General features: G+C 39.4%; 2 protein-coding genes across 2 annotated transcripts; both read right to left on the reverse strand.

The window, feature by feature from the left end:
• Positions 1-1,736: 1,736 nt before the first annotated feature.
• Positions 1,737-4,947, reverse strand: LOC117459047 (claudin-15-like). Its single transcript, XM_034099879.1, has 5 exons — positions 4,731-4,947; positions 3,546-3,710; positions 2,541-2,622; positions 2,342-2,452; positions 1,737-1,836 (listed from the first exon to the last, which is right to left on the reverse strand). Exons 1-5 carry the CDS (start codon positions 4,945-4,947, stop codon positions 1,737-1,739), a joined length of 675 nt encoding a protein of 224 aa, XP_033955770.1.
• Positions 4,948-11,994: 7,047 nt separating this feature from the next.
• grk1b (G protein-coupled receptor kinase 1 b) lies at positions 11,995-19,386 on the reverse strand. Its single transcript, XM_034099603.1, has 7 exons — positions 18,688-19,386; positions 17,808-17,935; positions 16,657-16,814; positions 15,988-16,071; positions 14,669-14,793; positions 14,390-14,591; positions 11,995-12,278 (listed from the first exon to the last, which is right to left on the reverse strand). The coding sequence occupies exons 1-7, from the start codon at positions 19,384-19,386 to the stop codon at positions 11,995-11,997; spliced, it is 1,680 nt and encodes a 559-aa protein (XP_033955494.1).
• Between the last annotated feature and the right edge of the window lie 1,166 nt (positions 19,387-20,552).

Consider the following 20,552-nt stretch of genomic DNA (forward strand, 5'->3'; position numbering starts at 1 on the left):
AATAGCAATTGCCCGTTTTTGCCATGGGCTCATTCAGAGGCTTCTTGTGAGACTTCTTTTTCGAAAAACTTTTTTTTTTTTCGTATTGTCAGTTAGCCAAGTTTCCTCCGGTCAGATGGGTATGGAATATTAATAGTTTCATGATACTTCAGATATAGCACTGTTGCGTACATATATAGCATTTTCGGACCCGAGCTCGGGTCCGTGGGGCTTAAGACTGAATATGGAAAAATATGTATTATTTACTGTATCATTTCAAGGCTTAATATGTGTCATGACTACAATATTAGCTGTATTCTTTTTTTAGTCAAAGGTACGGAGCCCAGTGCCCTGTACGACGAAGCCAGTTCAACAGACCCTGGATATGTTTGATTTACCCGGCTTAACTAACCCTAACAAACGCGATGTCGCTAAGCGGTCCTACGAAGCTGGTTATCAACTCAGTAAATCAACCAGGGTTTCTCTGTCCGGCTGAGAGCGCGTTCACGTGAAAGGGACGGGGTTAGCAACATTTGACCAACCACAAACATGGAGACGCGTGCTGACAGCTTAGTGTCATACTTCATGAATGAATAGTGTAAATAGCAAATCGTGCTTCGTAGTACAGGCCACGTAACGCTTTTAACGAGTTAATAAAGCGTGGCCTCGTTGTATTTAAAGCATGGCCATGTTTTATTTATCTTTCTCTCTATGAACCCTCCAGGCCTCCGTACAAAGGAGACGATTGCAAACAAGCTTTGTGACCCAAAACACATTAACTAGTTTAATTGTTGTTTACAACTATCTTTTCATGAAATATGTTGGAAATCATGATCTCCAAGGAACATTTTATATGGTTTTATGCAATCAGTTACTAGAAATATTATACTATAAAACTATAAAAAATAAACTTAAAATCCACAGTAACAAATGCAGAATTACCCAATGTATGACATTACATTTTAAAAACATACAGGTCCTAATTGTTTTTTACAAAAAGTCATTTACATTTGTGTTTCTCAAATGTTCTGGTTCAGAGGTGGGATTCAAAATAAAATCACACTGTGTGACTGGAAACATCCACCAGAGTTTACCTGAGGGGAGAGCTTTTTGAGCTCTGTGTTTTTAGAGACAAATGATAGACCAGAAAACCTGAGACAGATTTGAGGATACATTACAAAGGATAATTCTTTATACACTAACTGACTACACAATTGTAAAACAGTTAAAGGTGGTCCATTGATTACATATATCTAACTTGAGTTTATCCATAGTCCTACTAAAAAGTGATAACAAAGAAATTAAAAACAATAGAATCTTTAAACCTGAGTAAAATGACATAGTATACATGCCCTAATGTCAGACAATCAGATTTGTCATGGTATATTTATCAGCATATGACCAATTGATCCAGCAATCATTATAATAAAGCTGGATAGTACAATTCAGGTACAGCAAAATGTAGCTTTGAAAGGTTTGCATAAAACAAAATCAAATCAAGAAAACGTATATCTTCAACTCCTAAACATTGATTATGATCACTGACAAGACTTAAATGTTGACTTGAATTAAATGTATTACATCAACACATTTCACACAACTGTATTAGGTTAGTTGAAAGGAATAATATTAAGTTTAATCTAATGTTTTTTCATTTAAACTTGCTTTCAACTAACCTTTTACAGTTATATGAAATCTTGAGTCTTATCAAAAGTGTTTTCAACTGTCATGGTCTGGTGAATTGGTCAAGTCAACTCTCAGACATAAGCATTTCTTCCATAGTTGCTGGGGGCAGACTGAGTCACCGCCCCAGCCGACAGCACGTGTCCTCTGGAGGATGGTTGGTATGGATATTGTCTGAAACACAAGACAAGTTTCAGTACTATGCACCATTTCTACTTAAAAATACTGAAGGTCCTCTTCCAATATCAGCGTAGCACATGATAACAAAGGTATCCCAACTGTAGCTGTGTACATGACAGGATGTGTGATGACCCAGAAGAGCATCAGGACTGTTTGAGGCATCTGATAGCTATGTGATGAACATGATGATTCAGCCTCTATGGAGAGAGACATATGAAAAGCATGCTCATTTCTGACGTGGAGCTAATCTGAAGTAAACATTGAATACTGCTTTCTATTCCTCCATCTTGTGACTGCGTAACTCCCTCTCTTGGATATCAGCATGTGAAGGACACTGTTCAGGAACTAGTTGATGCTCTGTATGTGATGACTGCTTCCATTCTTGAGAGGATCATAAATACATGTATCCTGATATTGAAGCTCAAGCCGGTGACGAGTGATATTTTTCGAACACTACTATACACACTCAATGCCAAAAGTTTGCTCAACACATACTCACGTTTTTTCGTTGGGATTGTTGACTTTGCAAGCACACAACAGGCATGCTCCTCCACAAATGGCAAGTGTGCCTGAAGACCAGCCGATATACAGGCCCTCTCCAATCTCATACCTGTGACACAATAAGAGTGAAAACATTAGAAAACAGCAGACATTGAGCCACTGTTCACAACATAGTGATGCAGAATGTATTTACTCACTTTGTCCCTGGATAAAACTGATCAAAGAACTCCTGCGTGATGTTGGCTGCGTACCAAGAAATGGCAATCATGGTGCAAATCCCTTCACAAAACAAAACACAAAACATGGTTTACTTGAGGCAAGCGGGGTGTATTCTTGATGAAAACAAAGCACACAGATACGATAAAATGAACAACGTTTTTTAGAGTCATTTTAAGATTTGATTTGAGTAAAAAATGAAAGCCATGTTGGGAATATCAGTCCCGATTCATGTAATGGTGGATACAATTGGAGAGCCAGCAAATGTAAGCTAGATTTTTTAAAGTATGAAACTGAAAAACCAAGCTCAATCTTTCCAAGTCCTTCAGATGAAATAGGTAGCAGCACCACCTGCAATAGTCAGCGTTATCTAACAAGAAAGTTGCTAAGTTGGCCCCACTGTCAGCACCTCCCTCTGAAGCCACTCAAAATGATCATAATGAAATGTTAAAATGTATTTTGTCTTTGGGTACTTTATTAATTGATCGCGGTCAGGATGTGAGGACTATTTCCCATCTTATCTTAAAAAGCAATTATTAAGAAACCTGCAATGGTAGACGTCAGCTTTATATCCACTATACAAAATCCTTGAACTTGACTAATTGCAAGAGTGTTTTGCTTGGGACACAAAGTACTCTGAGATCACCAGTGTCCACTCACTGCATTCATTTTTGTACTTAACATCACGGGACTTATTCTCACAATCCAAATACCTTACTGGCAGCCTTTTGTGCAGGTTTGGATAACCTTTTGAACTGGTGAGCCACTTGCTGATAACTTGTGTTCTGTACACAGAGAGTTGGGTGCCAGAAGTGATTGATCTTTCTGGGTGTGTTTGTGTCTGTGTGTCCTCCAGTGGGCTATTTATTTTCCTCAGTCAATTCAAAGTACTACGCGTGGACCTTTCTTCATTACCCAAATACATTTCAAGAAACCAAACATTTTCATTGGTTGCATCGCCATTACATCCATCCATAAGTCTTTACCCTGTAATAAAAATAAGACTCCTCCAATGGCTGTGATCCTCCCCTTCAGGACGTAGTTTTCACCTCCTATCTTTGAGCACTTCATTCCTACGAGAGTGGCCACGAGGCCAAACGTCCCGAACACGATGGCAGCGATCATGAGCGCCCGGGAGGCCTGAATGTACCCTGTGTGCAAACATAAAGAAAATACCATAATGTGGACTTGTATCAACATCACAATTGTTTCCTATTGTGTTAAAAACTCAAGTTGTAGACACAGTAATGACGTTTATTGATACAACAATACTTGTCGCGAGCCCCCTAGTGGCTCACTAATGGTTACCCTGGTCCTTTGAGCACATGCAGAACCCTCTAACAAACATAATGAGAGGGCTAAGAATACACAAAATACATCTCAACAAACACATGTTCTTCAATGCATCCAAACATCCATCGTATTCCAAATGATGGAATATGTTTGTAGATGTTAATGCCTCTGTAGTTTCTGTGAGTTGATTCTTGCTTCCTTGAAGGGGAGCCACGCAGGTCTGAGTCATGACAGCAACTTTTTGAAAACTTCATTCCAACAAACAGAAGTATGTGTGATTGGAAAAGCATGTACTGGGATGAACAAGATGTATACTCCAGGGCTCATGACTAGGACTAGGCATCCAGTTTCATGTGCTAAACATCCCTGGTCTCTTGTATCACTTTGATAAATGCCTTTACTGGTGGTTTTCGTTAACAGTGTCCAACAGATTCACAAAGCTTTTATTAATTTATGAGTCTATTAGTGCGGGTTCACGTGCTTGCTTATCTTCCCTCTCATTTTATTATATCTTATATTACCCATTTTTACTACAGATTATGGCCAGTACAGTAGAACTCTCCTAAAGGTACACTACAATCCTGTCTATGAAAACAAAGGAAAGTAAGGACAGCCGTTTCTCTACTGGTGAGTTTGATCCAGTGGTATAAGATTCAACATGTCAAGAGCAACTCTGTTTTTAATCTGTTCATCATAACCTGTTACAAAAGCCACTTCTCCCCACACAACTTGAATACTGCGTTATGAGTAAGGTCTTGCTCATTGGCTACGTGGCAATCCTGATTCAGAATCCTGACTCCTTGAGTGGGTGGATTAGCATTAAAGCCAGATAAGTACTAATAGACGCTAATAAAGCTATTTATATGTTGGCCACGTACCATTTAGTGCGAGCAGAGATGGAAAATCCCTGCAGTTGTGAACTCCCGTAGAGTCAGTTGCACAGGACATCCATAGGTTTTCATAGATGGTTGATGTAGTGATAACATTACCATCCACTGAAGAAACCTTCCAGTATCGGTTTGGAAGTGCGATCCCAACCATCAGCCAGGCCAGAAACCCCAGGAAGAAGGCCAAAGCTTCAACTATGGCATTCATACTCGCTAGTTTCCTTTATCCGACCAATGTAGAGTTATCCCAAATAAGAGAAGATAATACAAACGTTGACTTCCAGTTCCTCCGCAAACGTGTGGATGTGTGGACCCCAAAGTCCCAAAGTGCCACACCCATTCCTACCAACCCAGAGGATACAGAAAGCCACAAATAAATGATTCATCCCAAATAGACCACTTATGATTTCCCCTTTTATTCTCAGCTCTATTGAAGCTATTCAAAGACTCCAAATGTTTACCGAGGTCAAGTTTCACCAACCTTTAAACCTGCGCTTAATAACGTCTGTAGACTCTCAGCTATTTGTCACCTTTTGACGTTTCCTTTGAATACTCTGTCAATAATTTCAAAATGTTATTGATGGGATTCGAGTCACGTTTTGGCTCCTCATGTTCGAGGGATGATGGGTAGGTGAGTGGTGTTGGAGGGTGAAGGTGCATCACACCCAGAGATGGCAAAAGTACACACATCCTTTACTCAAGTAGAAGTACAGATACTCATGTTTAAAAATACTCTGGTAAAAGTAGAAGCACTGACTAAACTTCTTTACTCAAGTGAAAGTAAAGAGGCTTTGAAATGTACTTCAGTAAAAAGTACCCATAACCAGCAGCTGTTTTAAAGAGTACCTGACCTCCCTTTATATTAATAGAACAATAAAGTCATTGTTAGCTAATGAATGTTTCCATGCTGAACAACGGCAACATGACAACGTTTCCATTGGTCCCTCTTCTTTAGAGAAGACCAGGAAGTGATGGATACACGGATCGTGTTCAAATCAATAGGCACGCAATGACTCTAAAGAATAATGACCACGCACCAAACACACATTCAGACTAAAGGAACCAGCTGTTTGGGAAATGTAGGAAGTAGAAAGTAAAGAGTCGTCAGAAAAAACAAGTAGTGGAGTAAAGTACTGATGTGTGACACACAAGCAAAACAAAGTTGACTTTACTGTATTTCAAATTAATTAAAACTCAACACAAGAACCATTTGTTTTTACTGTTTTAAGTCAAAGTCGACTTCATGGACATTTCTAAAGACATATTTTAGGTGGTTTTGTACAAGATGACATTATATTTATAGCAGTACTCAGTCCCAAAAAGAATGAAGTATTGCACAAGAAATTAGAACAGCTTGACTAAACTGCTAAATAAACTAAATAGAATATGCAATTACCACTTAATATGGTAATACTCATTGGTGCGCTCTTGTACAATGTAAGGATATCCTAACTGTTTATGAGGTTATTTTGTATTATTGAAAATGTATTCATGCTATAATATACATGTAATCAAGTACAATCCATATTGCTAAGTGGATGTCAATTCCTCTTATTCAACCTAAAAAAAAATACAATTCGAGCTCCACAAACTTTACAGAGCTGATTATGTATTAGTATTATGCAGCTGCTGTTGTAGATAACACCTCCAGTATAGCATTATACATGTTAATAATCTACATTTCTCTGAAGTAGGGCTTTCTGATTCTGTATGTTTAGTTTATATACATTTTTTAACAAAGGAAAGTTGTGCTACGATTGTAAAATCATGTATAATTTGTCTCTAAGTATGACGTAGATTTGAGAATGCACAGTCAGCTATTACATAAAGCTGATTCATCAAAAACTGAAAGCATAAGAAAAATATCTATAGAACCTAAAGTACATTATTATTAATTACAGTCACATTTCTTCTTCTTTTTGTACAGCAGTTACAACAAAAGTGACTTGTAAAACATTGTGGTGCAGCTGATAGAATGCAACATTTTCTCACTTACCTGGAAGAGCGAAAAGAGATGGAAAGTCCCGGCAGTTATAGATTCCCGTCGAATCACTTGCACAAGACATCCAGAGGTTCTCATAGATTGTGGAGGTTGTAATTACGCTGCCCTCTGTTGAGGATTCTTTCCAATACTGATCTTCCAGTGATATGAAAATCATTATCCAGCCTGCAAAACCTAGGAAAAGTGCTATAACCTCCATGATCTCTTGCATCTTGAAAGTGATTGTCTATTAATAATTAGCAAACCTAATAAATAATGCCTGTGCGAGGAGCTCTATTCGCAACTTCTGTATCTGATATACATTTTGGAAGTGCAGAACTGACTCAGGGTTTCCCCCCCCCCGCCCCCGTCATGTACTCAAACCTGGGCTAATTTGAACACTGATTTGTTGTTTGAAGCTTCATTATAAGTTTGCTATTCCCGCCCAAAATGGATGACATTCCACATGTTTGGAATATTACTATAGAGATGTAGATATACATTGAGGTTTCTTTCTCCCTCTCTTTTGATTGGCGGTGGAGGTAAGATACAATCTTGTAAGATGTTTATCACGGCTTTGAATTTGCGGATCATTCGGCACTGATTTCTTTCATGTGAGGCAGTAAACATTGCAATTCACTATTTTACATTGTTTTAAGAGGAACTGTAGTTTTAAATACATTAATACATTTCAATATACCCAATAAGACATTTGAAATGATATGATCTCAGTAAGTGATGATATTGTAGGTTTATGGGAGTCATTTTTTTGGGTTGCTCCCATCATCTTGTCCTCTTGCTTGGATCCCCCTCTTAAAAAAAAAGGTAGCTTGTGTTTTTAGGGAGGTCGTTTGAGGTTCTATCAGTAAATACCATTGTTAAAATACTGAATATGAGGGCAGAGGAAACATGAAAGCTGGGGTATGGTGGGTGATTTATTGAAGGCAGAAAACGTATATTTCAGTACTGGTTAAGCATTAACGAATCTGCAGCGGGACAAAAGACGCATTGCTCTTTGTGAATACATTATTTGCTCTGGAGCGCATAGATTTAACCCTGATGAAATTCTGTGTTGAAATAGTACAGTGCTGCCTTCAAACAGATAGGCTGTTTGAACACACCCTAATAACGAATTACTCCACCCTATACATTAAGTACATGGAAGCATGCACACATCTAAGTACTGATATGTGTACATTTATCTAAGATGACTATAAAAAGTGTGTTCACCCTTGTTTATCCTTTGTTTGTGTCAAGCTATTTATATATGCGAAACTTCACCATTTACAGTCTATATCTTATCAAATGTGAATTCTGTTTTGCCGACCAGTAATCAGACGCACAGTTCAAAGTACCGTCATATACTTAAAGCATATTGAATAGACATTCAGGCTTTAAATCATAATCTTTTGTCTGTTAATATTTTATTTCCTTGCCCTTGCCTCAGTCTGTCGAACGATTTATTTAGTTGTGTCCCCGTTGACCTCCTCACTCTAAAGGGAAAGTTCACTCAAATTTGTGTTAAAATCCAAAATGAAATGCACACTTTTATTCGGTGTTTTTTAATCTTTCAGTGATTTGATTTCACACATTAAGTTAGTACATGACTTTAGTTGACACTGACTGTTTAATGTACATTATTTGCTAATTTTAAATGTTGTTTGCTGTAAATTGGTCCCCTTTATTGTGTATATTCAACACATACAGTAGTCAACATATCTTTCACTGTCATTATTTATACATTATTATTATTATTATTATTACATGTCACTTGTTAGACGCTTTTATCCAAAGCGACGTACATACTTAATACTGTGGATAACCCCCACAGGAGCAATTTGGGGTGAAGTGCCTCAGGGACACAACGACATGCTGACTGCAGTGGGGTTTGAACCTGTGCTCCCCTGATTCGAAGTCCAGCACACTATTCACTGAGCCACAGCCCCCGTATACATTTTGCTTTTTTGTTTTGTTTTATTTTCAAATGGTGAGATGTTTGTATTTCATTCTTTACTTTCTATTCTTTTTTAACATTATGTGAAATGAAAACCTCAACATTTGGATCAGTAAAGTAAATCTTATATCTTCTTCAGAGGAACACATGTATAAGAATCATTAACGTGTTTACATGTGTAGCTTTTTTAAAATCTTTATCTGCTGGTATTTCCCTGAGCCCCTGAGTATCTGAGCTAGGAGTGGAGGTTGTTCTGGATGGTATTGGGATCGTTTTGGGAGAGACACAAAACAAGTGTGAGGCAAGAGCAGGCAAAATGCAAACAGGTTAAAACTTTGTTGGCAAAATTGTCAAACACTTGCTGATGAGCAGGTGGCAGGGCAAAGAAAGAGAGAGGGACACACAGGCAGGAAAACACACACACACACACACACACACACACACACACACACACACACACACACACACACACACACACACACTAACTAACTAGGGGTTTCAGGGACGGGCAGTGACAGCTTCAACATTTGGAATCCTTGATTGTATTTGTAATAGTGAGTGTTCAGCAGACACTGTAGTGATCGGCTGTGGTGCCATGATGCTGCACACAATCTGTAACAACGACTGAGGATATTAATCCGGAAATTAATAATTTTCAAGAGTCAAGATGACTTTTATAGTTCACAATATAATGTCACTGAACAAACCTGCACTTCTCCACTGAGCTAACTGTAGATTATGATTCATGTGTGGATTCAGTAATAAGCGCTTAAAGCTGTATAAATAATGAGACTTTTGCCTGATTTTGAACAGTTGCACCGGGTCCTGGGACAGCTTCCTCAAGATCTGGAACTGAGCTGTGCACACCGACAGCAACACACACACACACACACACACACACACACACACACACACACACACACACACACACACACACACAAAACTATAGATATACTTATCACCCTCGGCTTCGAATTAAGTGCTGCTAATTAGCAAGTGTTAGCATGCTAAACTAATGTGCATTTGTTGACTGATATCCGCTAAGAGGTGGATGTCCCAAGGCGGCTTTCTTTTCCCGGATTTTGTTTATACATCTGAGTCTGACCCTTCGCGGTCAAATGTATCCCAGGATTCAATGCGCTCTGGTCACAAGTATACGTTTTGTTTTTGTAAATGACATCTCCCGGACTCAGCAGCAGTATGGGTGTTAAGCAGGCGGAGGAATATGCTGGTGGTGATCTTTCATGAATTGTTCAACGATAAAAAGGAAAAGCAACGTTTCTGGATTCTTTGTAACTAATTTGAGCTGTACAGGTTCTAGCCGGTTGCTAAATGGGAGTCTTCGGTAGACCCAGCCTCTGTCGATCGTGTAGGCTGGGATTGTGACACATAGTAAACTATGTTAGTGTTGGTATGTGAACAGGTTAGTTTACATGTTTCCACCCTCTTAATCTTGTTAAACAACAAATAATTTGTTCACGGTTGAAAATAAAAAAAAACATTCAGAAAAATTAGTTAAAATTGTGTTAAAATAAAACGGCCATTCTTAGATAGACGCACTTCTTCCTTTGCCAGTGAGCCGTCCCTCCCTACAGGCTGATCATGCAGGCTGCATGGGGCCTCACATTGCACAGGGGGCCTCGCGCAGGGGGCCTCACATTGCACAGGGGGCCTCGCACAGGAGGCCTCGGCTTATGAGCAGTTCTCAGCGCAGTTCTCCGCACATGAAGAAGGCAGTCTCTGCAGAGCATATAGGCTAATGGAGATGCAGTTATTTCCAGCATTCTTTATTTACCATTCCTTGAAGTATGTGATGCCTTTTATCTGCTAATGTACGGGAGGAAGAGTGATACACTGTCTGTCTAGATGGCTTACATAACAGTTAAAGTTTACAGCCTAAAAAACATGGAGCATTTTTTTCCCCTTTTATTCATTTTTATTTCAATGTGCACATTTCATGGTGATGCTCAGCCTCTCCTCTTAACTACTAACAGTCATCATCATGTCAACCACAACACAGAGAAATACTGATAGAAATGTGTGTGTAGTTGTTGATACATTGCTGACAGAGGGAACTATTAACAGAGCACTTATATACTAATAAAGGGCTGGCTTATCTAAAGCCAGTTGAGTAGCACTTGAAATGTTTTTGCTCTATGAAGCCTGATGTACTTATATGATTCTGTTTTCTTCAAGTTTGTATTTTGTTGGTCGAACGCACTTATTGTAAGTCGCCTTGGATAAAAGTGTCAGCTAAATGCAATGTAATGTAATGTAATGTAACTACATTTGAATACAGATTTAAAAAATATCAGTTTTTGAGCATGTCATAAGCATGTTTTGTCTTGACTATATTACAACTATATTATAATAAAATAATATAGTATTTATATTATTTAATTGATTATGATTATTATTATTATTTGTAGAAGTAGTTTATTTGCATTAATTATATTTTAATCTTTTTGAGGTTAGTATTTGGCAGGAAATGCAGACGTAGTCACCTGTAAACGCATACTGAACGACATACATGCACATTTACCATTTACCTCACTGTATAAAAAAGTAACTGTGTTGATGGGGGGCGGGGGGCTCATCTCACAATGTCGCTTGGGGCCCCAAGTTGGCCAGAGAGGGCCCTGCCAGTGAGACTTACAGTATTCATGAGATTGGTATGTAATAAATATAATCACTTTTACTGCTAAATTGCTCTCCGTGTTAATTTAAGATTAACTAGACCTGAGGTGCTCCCTGGTTTAATATTTACCCTAACAATAACCCAAGAGACTGAGCCAATCCAAATAACCAAGCACTGATTATTCCAGTTATTGTTTGACCAAATTAAACACTTTTTAGTATCCTTATCAAAAATAGAGCATCTTAGACACAAACAGTATGATATAAAAAGTTGTGGTTTAATGTACAAGCTGGAAATACAGTCTATACAGTATATATTGTATACTGCAGTTTCAAATTCACACAAGAATATCTGCAATGGGCCAAAGGTGTCTTATTGACAATATTTATATGATAATGAAGATAATCTTTAACCATGAAACATACAACCTGTTCACGAGCACCTCTTTTCACCCTCTGTCTGAAACCAGAGCCCAATCTATTCATTAACTTCAGCTAATTTGTTGAAAAGCGTCAAATAAACACGTTGATGTGGATAGTAAAAAAAAAGTAGACCCAAAACACATGTTGCTTTTCAAGCTTTTATTGATTGCTCTTCTATCTACAATGTCTACCATAGTAATAACTTTAATAATAATTGGTATATAATATATATTCTTTGCTCTATTTCCATCTGTTGCAACTCAAAGCAGAACACATCCTCCTCCTTTGGCTTCTACAAAGCTTGAGTCAAGGTCATTTGGCAGCTTGCCGTTCTCTCCCCAGATGTTCATCTCCCCAAACACACCCGTCTCGATCATCTCCTCCTGCCAGGGGATCGGGACGTTTCCGGAAGAAAAGTCGTTGTAGAAATCTGTGTCTTCCTTATCCAGGACCACACCTTTGATCGAGCTGAAGGCGCCCACACCGTCAATATCTTTGGCGTAGACCGCTTTAGGATCAGGGACAAATGGTGGCGGTAGCATTCCTTTAGATGGAACACAGACGAAGAACAAATTAAAGAATATATATTATGCTCGTTTTCAGGTTCATATTTGTATGTAGTGTCTCTACTGGGACATGTCTCCATGCGTTAATGTTCAAAAAGCTCTTTATTTTTCTCATACTGCCTGTGCTGCAGCACCGCTTTTCACCCCCGGTCTGAAACCAGAGCCCTGTCTGCTCTGTATAAGCTCCCGTTGATGCTAATGCTCGTAGTGGCCAAAGGCGGTACTGCAACTATGACGTCATTGGGCCCAAAAATACTTTTTCCTATTGATTTACATTGGGAAAGAGATGTCTGTAAATCAGCTGATAATTTAACTAAATCAACTACCCAGTACGAACACTTTTATATATATAGTTAGGGTCTAAAAGTTGTGAAATGTGCTAAAAGCAGAATCCAGAGTTATTTATTAATTTGACTGAACCGAGAGTGGGAGATCGGAGGCGGGGCTTAAGAAAATTAAAGTCTGCACTCTCTCAGATACGGGTATTTGCTCTTGAGAATCAGACCATTTTGGCGTTATGCACCAGTGGCGGCGCCAGAGATTTTCTCTAGGGGGTGCTGTGGGGTAGCTTGACGTTTCATAGAGGGTGCTCAAACATTAAGGGTTTCCCATTAATGCACCAGCGCGACAGTTGAATTGTGTACTGCAACACTCCCCACACGCACACGCAGTGTATCCGCGACTGTTACAATGAAGGCTCGATAATCAGCTCACGGCATATAGGTGTAAGCAGGAGTAAAGTGCTATTTTTACAAGTGGGGTGTGGACCTCACCTCCTCTAGTGGGGTCCGAGGGTATGCTTCCCCGGGAAGTTAAAGCATCAATCTGGTGCACTTTGAGAGCAACATTAAGAGATCTATGGATACATCTCTCAACACCCAGATGAAACAGAACTGCAAACAGATTTTCTATTTCTTTATAGATATTTTACAAATCACTCCCCTTTTAAAACAAACCGTTTGAGACCCACTGAGATAACTAGACTAAAGTTAACTATCTATACACTGAGAGTCCTTTACTTCACCTGAGCTGAGGTTATCTGAGACTCTCCGTCTGACAGGAGAGAGTTCTCCCTCCACCTTGTTGTTGAAAAAGCTCCTTATATCCGTTAGCTTGGCTAGCTAGCACCAGATGCTAACCACAACGATCTCCAGTAGATACCCACCGGTGCGCGAGCTCTCGCTCGCGCACGCACACAAAATGGCCACACACACACAGAGCAGAGCTTGAATGAAACACAGAGATCCAGAAGTAAGCTACTTGTACTCACGAGGCTAGGCTATTGTGCAGAATCCCTCTCGCTTTCAGGTGGTGTTGATTGAGTGTCCACACGTGGAAGTTTAAGGACTAAAAAACGATCAATTTGTCACTTTGCTGTTAGCAAATAATTTGGCGCTCTAGCTAACAGGAAGTCAATCAAGTGTCACAAAGTAATTTAGCCTATGGGTAGGTCAAACATCGAATGGGTGCTGGCCATTGGCCTAATCATATCACCTGTGTTGGCTTTATGTTTTTGGTTAAAAATGTGTTTGTTTCACATTTGCATTGATGTAATCAATACTTTTTCTAATTTAATTTAATAAAAATAATAATTTTCGAAAAAAGAAAAAAAACACATATTTCTTGGGGGGTGCTTAGGGGGTGCTTTAGCAATCCTGGGGGGTGCTTCACCGCCCCTGTTATGCACCACTGAGCAACTTTAAAAGGAATAAACGGGGTCCCGCCTCCAACGCTGTATCCAGTTCTCTTTATACATTCATGGCTGTGATTGGTTTGCTGTCCGGCTTTGTTGTGATTAGTCAACTGCGTAGAGATGTCCCGCCCCTTAGTCATGTACAATGTGTTGGAGCACTAGCAAATAGAAGTGTGAGGGTTACATTGTGGGGCAGATGTGAAACAGAAACTTTGGGATTTCAGCCTTTGCAGACCATTTACATGCACACAATCACATAAATAACACACTACAGCAAAGGGAAAACCCCAACAAGCATAATAAAATATGACATAAGAAAAAATCTATATATTTCTTTATTTCTACCTTATTATGCAGATAAGCCTTCTTCAATTGTATTTGTTAGACGTCACCCACCTCCTTCCAGGCAACCCCAGTTAATATCTTTGAAGAAAGGCTGTTTTTTCAGCTCCTCACAGTCGTTGTTTTTGAACCCGAGACGTTTTTCTGGGTCCTTGTGCATCAGGCCTTCACAGATATCCTTGCAGTCTTTGCTGAAGACCGGTGTGTATGAAACTGGATCATTCAAGATTCTGCGAGCAACCTCCGTATTCTCAACCTAAAGAAAGAGGACATTTGTATGGTTTGGCATTGGACAAGAGCAATTAGGGGATATTTTTGTTACATGTTAGGTACCTTCTCTCCTCGTACTCTAAAGGGTCCTTTGGCGGCAATCATCTCATACAGGGTGACTCCCAGCGTGAAATAATCCACGGTGTAGTCATACTCCTTCTTCTGGAGCAGCTCTGGAGCCATGAAACCTGTATTCATAGACAACATGAGTGTGGTTTCACCGTAACAATAACCTGGATTAGAGCATTTTATCTACACTTCAAGGTCCCCTATGATACTGTTTTTCATCAATATATTACAGCTCTCAGATATATACAAAACATGCCTCTGAAGTGTTTGGCTCCAAACACCAAGCAAGCCCTGTTTCAAAAGTGCTGATTCTCTGTCTGTTACTTTAGATGAAAATAAGGAGCCTCTGAGAGACATTTGGTTAAAAAGAACACAATGCTGCTCTAGGAGGAGATTCAGGTGATAAGGTGGGGGGGGGGGGTACCTTGGTTGCTGATTGGCTAATGGTTACACACAATAAAGTCTCACGGCATTTCGTGTTATAGTCACACATTGAATCTATTGATTCGTGTTCACCAACACGATTTCCCAATTTTTTTTCGTGTCACACAGAACGATTTTAAAAGCAACGTAAATAATAACAAATTTGAAGGGAAAAACAGATTTAAAAAAATACAGATTTCAGTATTCTGACACAGAACGATTTTAGAAACAAAGTATTTCTATCGGTAGTTGTTGTGCCTGCACCAAATAATAACAAATTAGAAGGAAAAAAAGATTAAAAAAAATACAGATGTCAGTATTCTGAGGCTCTGAGCCCCATTTATTTTCCTCGCGGACGGCAAAACAATTTAAAATAAAAGGGATAGGGTTAGGTAAGATATTGAGTAAGAAAATGTTTCTATGAACCACACAGCTTCTGGTCTTCCAAGACCCGACCGGAAAAAAGACGTGGTGCAGGCACGAAACATACTACCAATAGAAATACATTGCTTTTAAAAAAAATGCGGAAATCGTGTTGGTGAACACGAATCAATAGATTAAATTAATGTTGTGACTATAACGCGAAATGCCGTGGTAGTTACACAAGCCAAAAAATCATTATGACATCATAAAGTGGCCAAAATCTGATCAGCTCATTTTCAGACAGGTTTTTATAGAAATGGATCGGGACAAAAAGTGAGAGAATATTTTTTCCTGAAACTTTCAGAATCTCTTTCCACAGAGGGGACACATGCTGATGTAGAAGAGACATGAAGAAGAGGGGACACATGTTGATGTATAACAGACATGAAAAAGTGGATTTTGCATAATAGGAGACCTTTAAGCAGTTTTGTTAAATGAATCCAAGAATACTGGATTTGCTCATTTACCTGGAGTTCCTGCATATCCACTGGTTTTGTCTTTTCCTGGTGGAAGCTCAACAGCGAGACCCATATCTGACAGGCGGACGTGTCCTGAATGAAAAGGCATGGATTTTAAACATCATTACTTGAATAGACAACTAAATATGATACATTATTTTCACTCTTACTGCCCTATAGGGTGTGTTAGACAGCCTGGTGTTTACTCTGTTTGAAGGCACCTCTTAATAACCCACTACAGGAAAGGGAGAACCCCAAAAAAGCATAATAGGGTCTCTTTAAAAAGATTATATTTACTTGGTTCAAGGTTCAAGAGTTTTATTATCATGTGCACAGTAACTACAGTGTAGTTATGGCAATAGAAATCTTAGTTACAGAGCTCCTCCAACAGTGCAACATATTATAGAACGAACAGACATAAGACAACAAAATAACAATAATACAACAATAAAAATAGTGCAAATTAACAGAGTACGATACATTTGAATATGATACTTAAGACTAGATCAATGCTTTGGCTTATGGATGGTTATGGAGATTCTAGCACCAAGATAATACAAATCAGTGTGTCCATATGAGTAAAGAAACATGGTTGAAGAGTCAATAATGGATAGGTTAAGACATAGTGTCGTCGTCACAGCTGTTATTTCGGTACATCCTGCCGAGGAAATGTTTCACCTGCATCATCCAGCAGAACGTTCTCTGGCTTCAGGTCTCTGTAGATGATCCTGTGTTGGTGAAGGTGCTCCACCCCGCAGATGATCTGAGCTGTATAGAAACAAGCTCTCGTCTCATTAAAACCAGGATTCTTTTCATCCATATCGTACATGTGAAACCTGCAAGAGAGGGCGGGTGTTTAAAGTGTGTTCTGAAGAGTTTGAGATCAAGAAGTGCAGAAGTAATCTTCAAATTGATAAAATAATCAATATATGGAAGCCTTAATAATTAGCTCATAACGGAAAACCTTTGTACCATGATTGTCTTTCTATGCTATCAGTGTTTCCTGCTGAATAGTGTTAAAGAATAACGGGATTATTAATGGTTCACATGTGCGGTGCGACATAGGCTGAAAGAGATACTGTATAATGTGTGTCTGTGTTTCTAATGTGTTATATCATAATGTCCTGAGTGTTCAAGGTATCGGATCAGTGGCCGACACAATACAAGACTCTTTATTCTCTGATTCAAAGCATGATGCACTTGCAGGCAAAGTCTATAGTCGTCCCTCAGCCGTGAGCTTTATCTACTGTAGGCTGATTGTGAGCAGAAAGAAACACTGTTCTCATATTTTAACACAGACACTAGTAAATGGCATGTTTTTAAGTCAGTCGATGGATGTCAGAGAGTGTGCTGTGTGTTTGTTTGCTTGTGTATGTGAGTGTGTGTTTATGTAAGGCTGTACTCAGTGTTGAAAGAAGTACTTAATCCTAAGTATTATCGTCAATATGTAATTTAAGTATCATCAGTGAAAGTACTTGTTATGCAGAATGGATCTTTCCACAGTATTGTATTACCATGGTTGTTATATTATCCTGTTTATATACATGTAAGAGCATTTAGGAATGCAGTTGGTTTGGACCAAATTGAGATACTTGAAATATGCAATATGCCATATCAGCACATATGTGTTTATATGTGTACAAAGTAACTAGTGAGTGTTCAAATAAATGTAGTGGAATAAAACGTACAATACATTTATCTCTGAAATGTTGTGTATTAGGAGTAGGAGAATACTTAAGTACAATGTGTCAAAAAAGTACTTAAGTAAAATACTTGAGTAAATCAACTGAGTAACTTTCCACCACTGGCTTGGTGTTTGTAAAGCTCACCTGAGGTCTCCACCGTTCATGATGGTCATCACTAGACAGAGTTCAGACTTGGTCTGGAAGGCGTAAGCCAGCGACACGATGAAGCGGCTGTGAACTTTAGCGAGGATGCGCTTCTCCACGATTGCTCCCTAAAAACACACATTTAAAAATCAGGAAATAATTTATGTCCAACAGAAGCAAGAAGGCCAACTTTTAGAAGGAATGAAACCCAGTAGCCTCAGGCATGAGGCTCAAGAGAGGGAAAGCTTACAGTATATTTGTTATCTACACCACAGGTATGTATAAAACAGCAACTGTATGCAGCGACTGACAATTACACACAGCACAGAAGCCACAGGGGACTGGATGTGTGTAGGTGCTATTGCATTTTGACGCAACAATCATCAATACTAATAACTACTACAGAAAGATGAGATTCAACAACGTCGGGCTAATATTCTACCTTTAAAATGCAGGTTGGATTGTTGAGTGTTGTCCAACAAATTACGTGAACAAATGCATCAACAAAGTTTATTACAAAAGCGCAAACACAACCGCAATCTAAATCGTAGTCTGTGGATTTACTAAAGACTGTTGCTGTGAGCTATGCAATGTACATATGAACGTCCGGCTCATACATCCTGCTAGCTGCAGCCCGAGGCGACAGCACTTCAGAAATATACGTTAACCTCACGGCACTGAATAATATTTTAGATGCAGCTCGAGAGACACGTTGCAAGCTCTAGCCAATCAAACCGCGTGCTTGTGTGTGTTATGTTAACCATTTTGATAAAATAAATGTCTGGGTTAAATCCCCTCTAACCTCTTGTTTGATCTCACTTTGTGTTGTTACTCTTTTGATTGCCACTAATGGTTATTTGCTGCCACATGTGTGCTTTACCTGGTAGCCCCCACGTTTCTTCAACCTCTTCTTCTCCAACTTCTTGTTGGCGTACATTTTGCCCGTTGCCTTAGCCTGACAAGCAAACACTTCTCCGAAACCTCCTTTACCCAGGACCCTGAATTCATAGAACCAGTCCTCATCAAAAGGCTGGCTCTCCAACCATTTGAACTGGACATAACGCAGGAAGTACATGCTGTCCTTGAAACCAGCGAGGGCCATCTTCTCCAGGTGTTTGAGCATCTGCTGCTCGCTCTCTTTGAAAAGGTCCCCGCGGGCGTTCTTAAAGTCTTCAACGACCCGAGCAACGGCCTTCTCCTCCAGGAAGCTGCAAAAAATCTTTGAAGCTGACTTATAGTATTTATTGACCATTTTCTGGGCCTTCTGCACTCTGTTTGCTTCTTGGCATACGGTGTAGTCTTCGATGTCCTTCCACAGCTCTCCAGCATTTGTATGGGTCGCCTCACTCTCCAGAAACTGCAGGAACAGGCGCTTGCCAATGGGCTGATTGACACACATGCTGTCAAAAGCTGTGTCTACAGATGTTTTCATGTGTTCACAATCTCTGATGTGTGGGAGCTTCAGCCTGGCACGCATCTTCTTGTCACGCAAGGATGCTGCTGTCGATCCATCAATACTGCCACGCGCTGAAACGTAGGCAGAGTTTGCCACAACCGTCTCCAAGTCACCGAGGTCCATAGCTGCACCTTTGGCCGACACAAAACAAGAAGGGGAAGTTAATGAGAGAAAAATGTCTATTCAAAGGGACTCAATTACGCTTTTTAGCCTCTGTCTTAAACGGGATCCCAGTCTGCTTTGATTGGTTAGAGATGTCCCGCCCCTTACCCTAACACATACAATATATTGGAGCACTAGCCAATAAAAACACGAGTGTGACATAATGGTGTCACTATGTTACGGAGGTAAACAAAGGAGTCCAATTGAGGCTTTTCAGGCAGGGGGGGGAAACTGGAAAAAAACCCTATATAAAAAACTACAGAAAATCCAAAAGCATAATAGGCCTTCTCAACCATTATGACTCCGGGTACCTAGCACAGGCCTGACATTTATAATGTAAAAAAAATGATGGTTAATGTTGATAAAACGATCTGCATATTTACATTCTATTCTTGATATTTCGACTCTGCTTTTCATTATCTGGGTTTTACAGTTAAAAGCTTTTTCCTCCTCATTACATTCATATTTATAGTAGAAATTAAACCATAGCAACAGCACAATGTTTTCATCTTGTTCATATTTTTTAATTATTCACTAAAACACGTTTGGACAACATTCTATATAAGTAAAGATGCAGAGTTATTTCCTTTTTACAGTTGAATATAACATTATACTGACATTTTAATACATGACATCGACATTGAGTCCATTCCATAATACATCTTCAGTTTTCTAATTTCTCAGGGGTCTGCCTCATATACAGAATAGTAAAGTTATGAGAATCTTTCCCACAGATGGATTTTGTTGTGACGTGCTGCTCCCTGCTGTTCAAAAGACAAACGGCACTGAAGAGGTCTTTATTTCAGTTTCAAAGGGCAGTGAAATTAACCTACTTGCTTGTGTACGCCAGTAAGGGATTTACGGAGCGGTTAGGGAAGCAGAGCATCAGCTCAGGCTGCGAACACATTATGCAGATTACCCTCCTAAGGATTTAATTTGAACTAAAACGAACATATCCCATGCTGAAATACACTGTGCACCAAATCAAGCGAGCAACATGAAACACAGCAGCAGGAACATGAACGCAGCAATAGCACGTGAACACAGCAGTGGCAGCATAGCGAGGCAGAGGCAGGAAGACCTGGCAGCTTGGGCGGTGGTGGCGAAGTCCATAGGGACTTGGCTTG

The sequence above is a fragment of the Pseudochaenichthys georgianus genome, chromosome 14 (assembly GCF_902827115.2).
Source record: "Pseudochaenichthys georgianus chromosome 14, fPseGeo1.2, whole genome shotgun sequence".
Lineage (NCBI taxonomy): Eukaryota > Metazoa > Chordata > Actinopteri > Perciformes > Channichthyidae > Pseudochaenichthys > Pseudochaenichthys georgianus.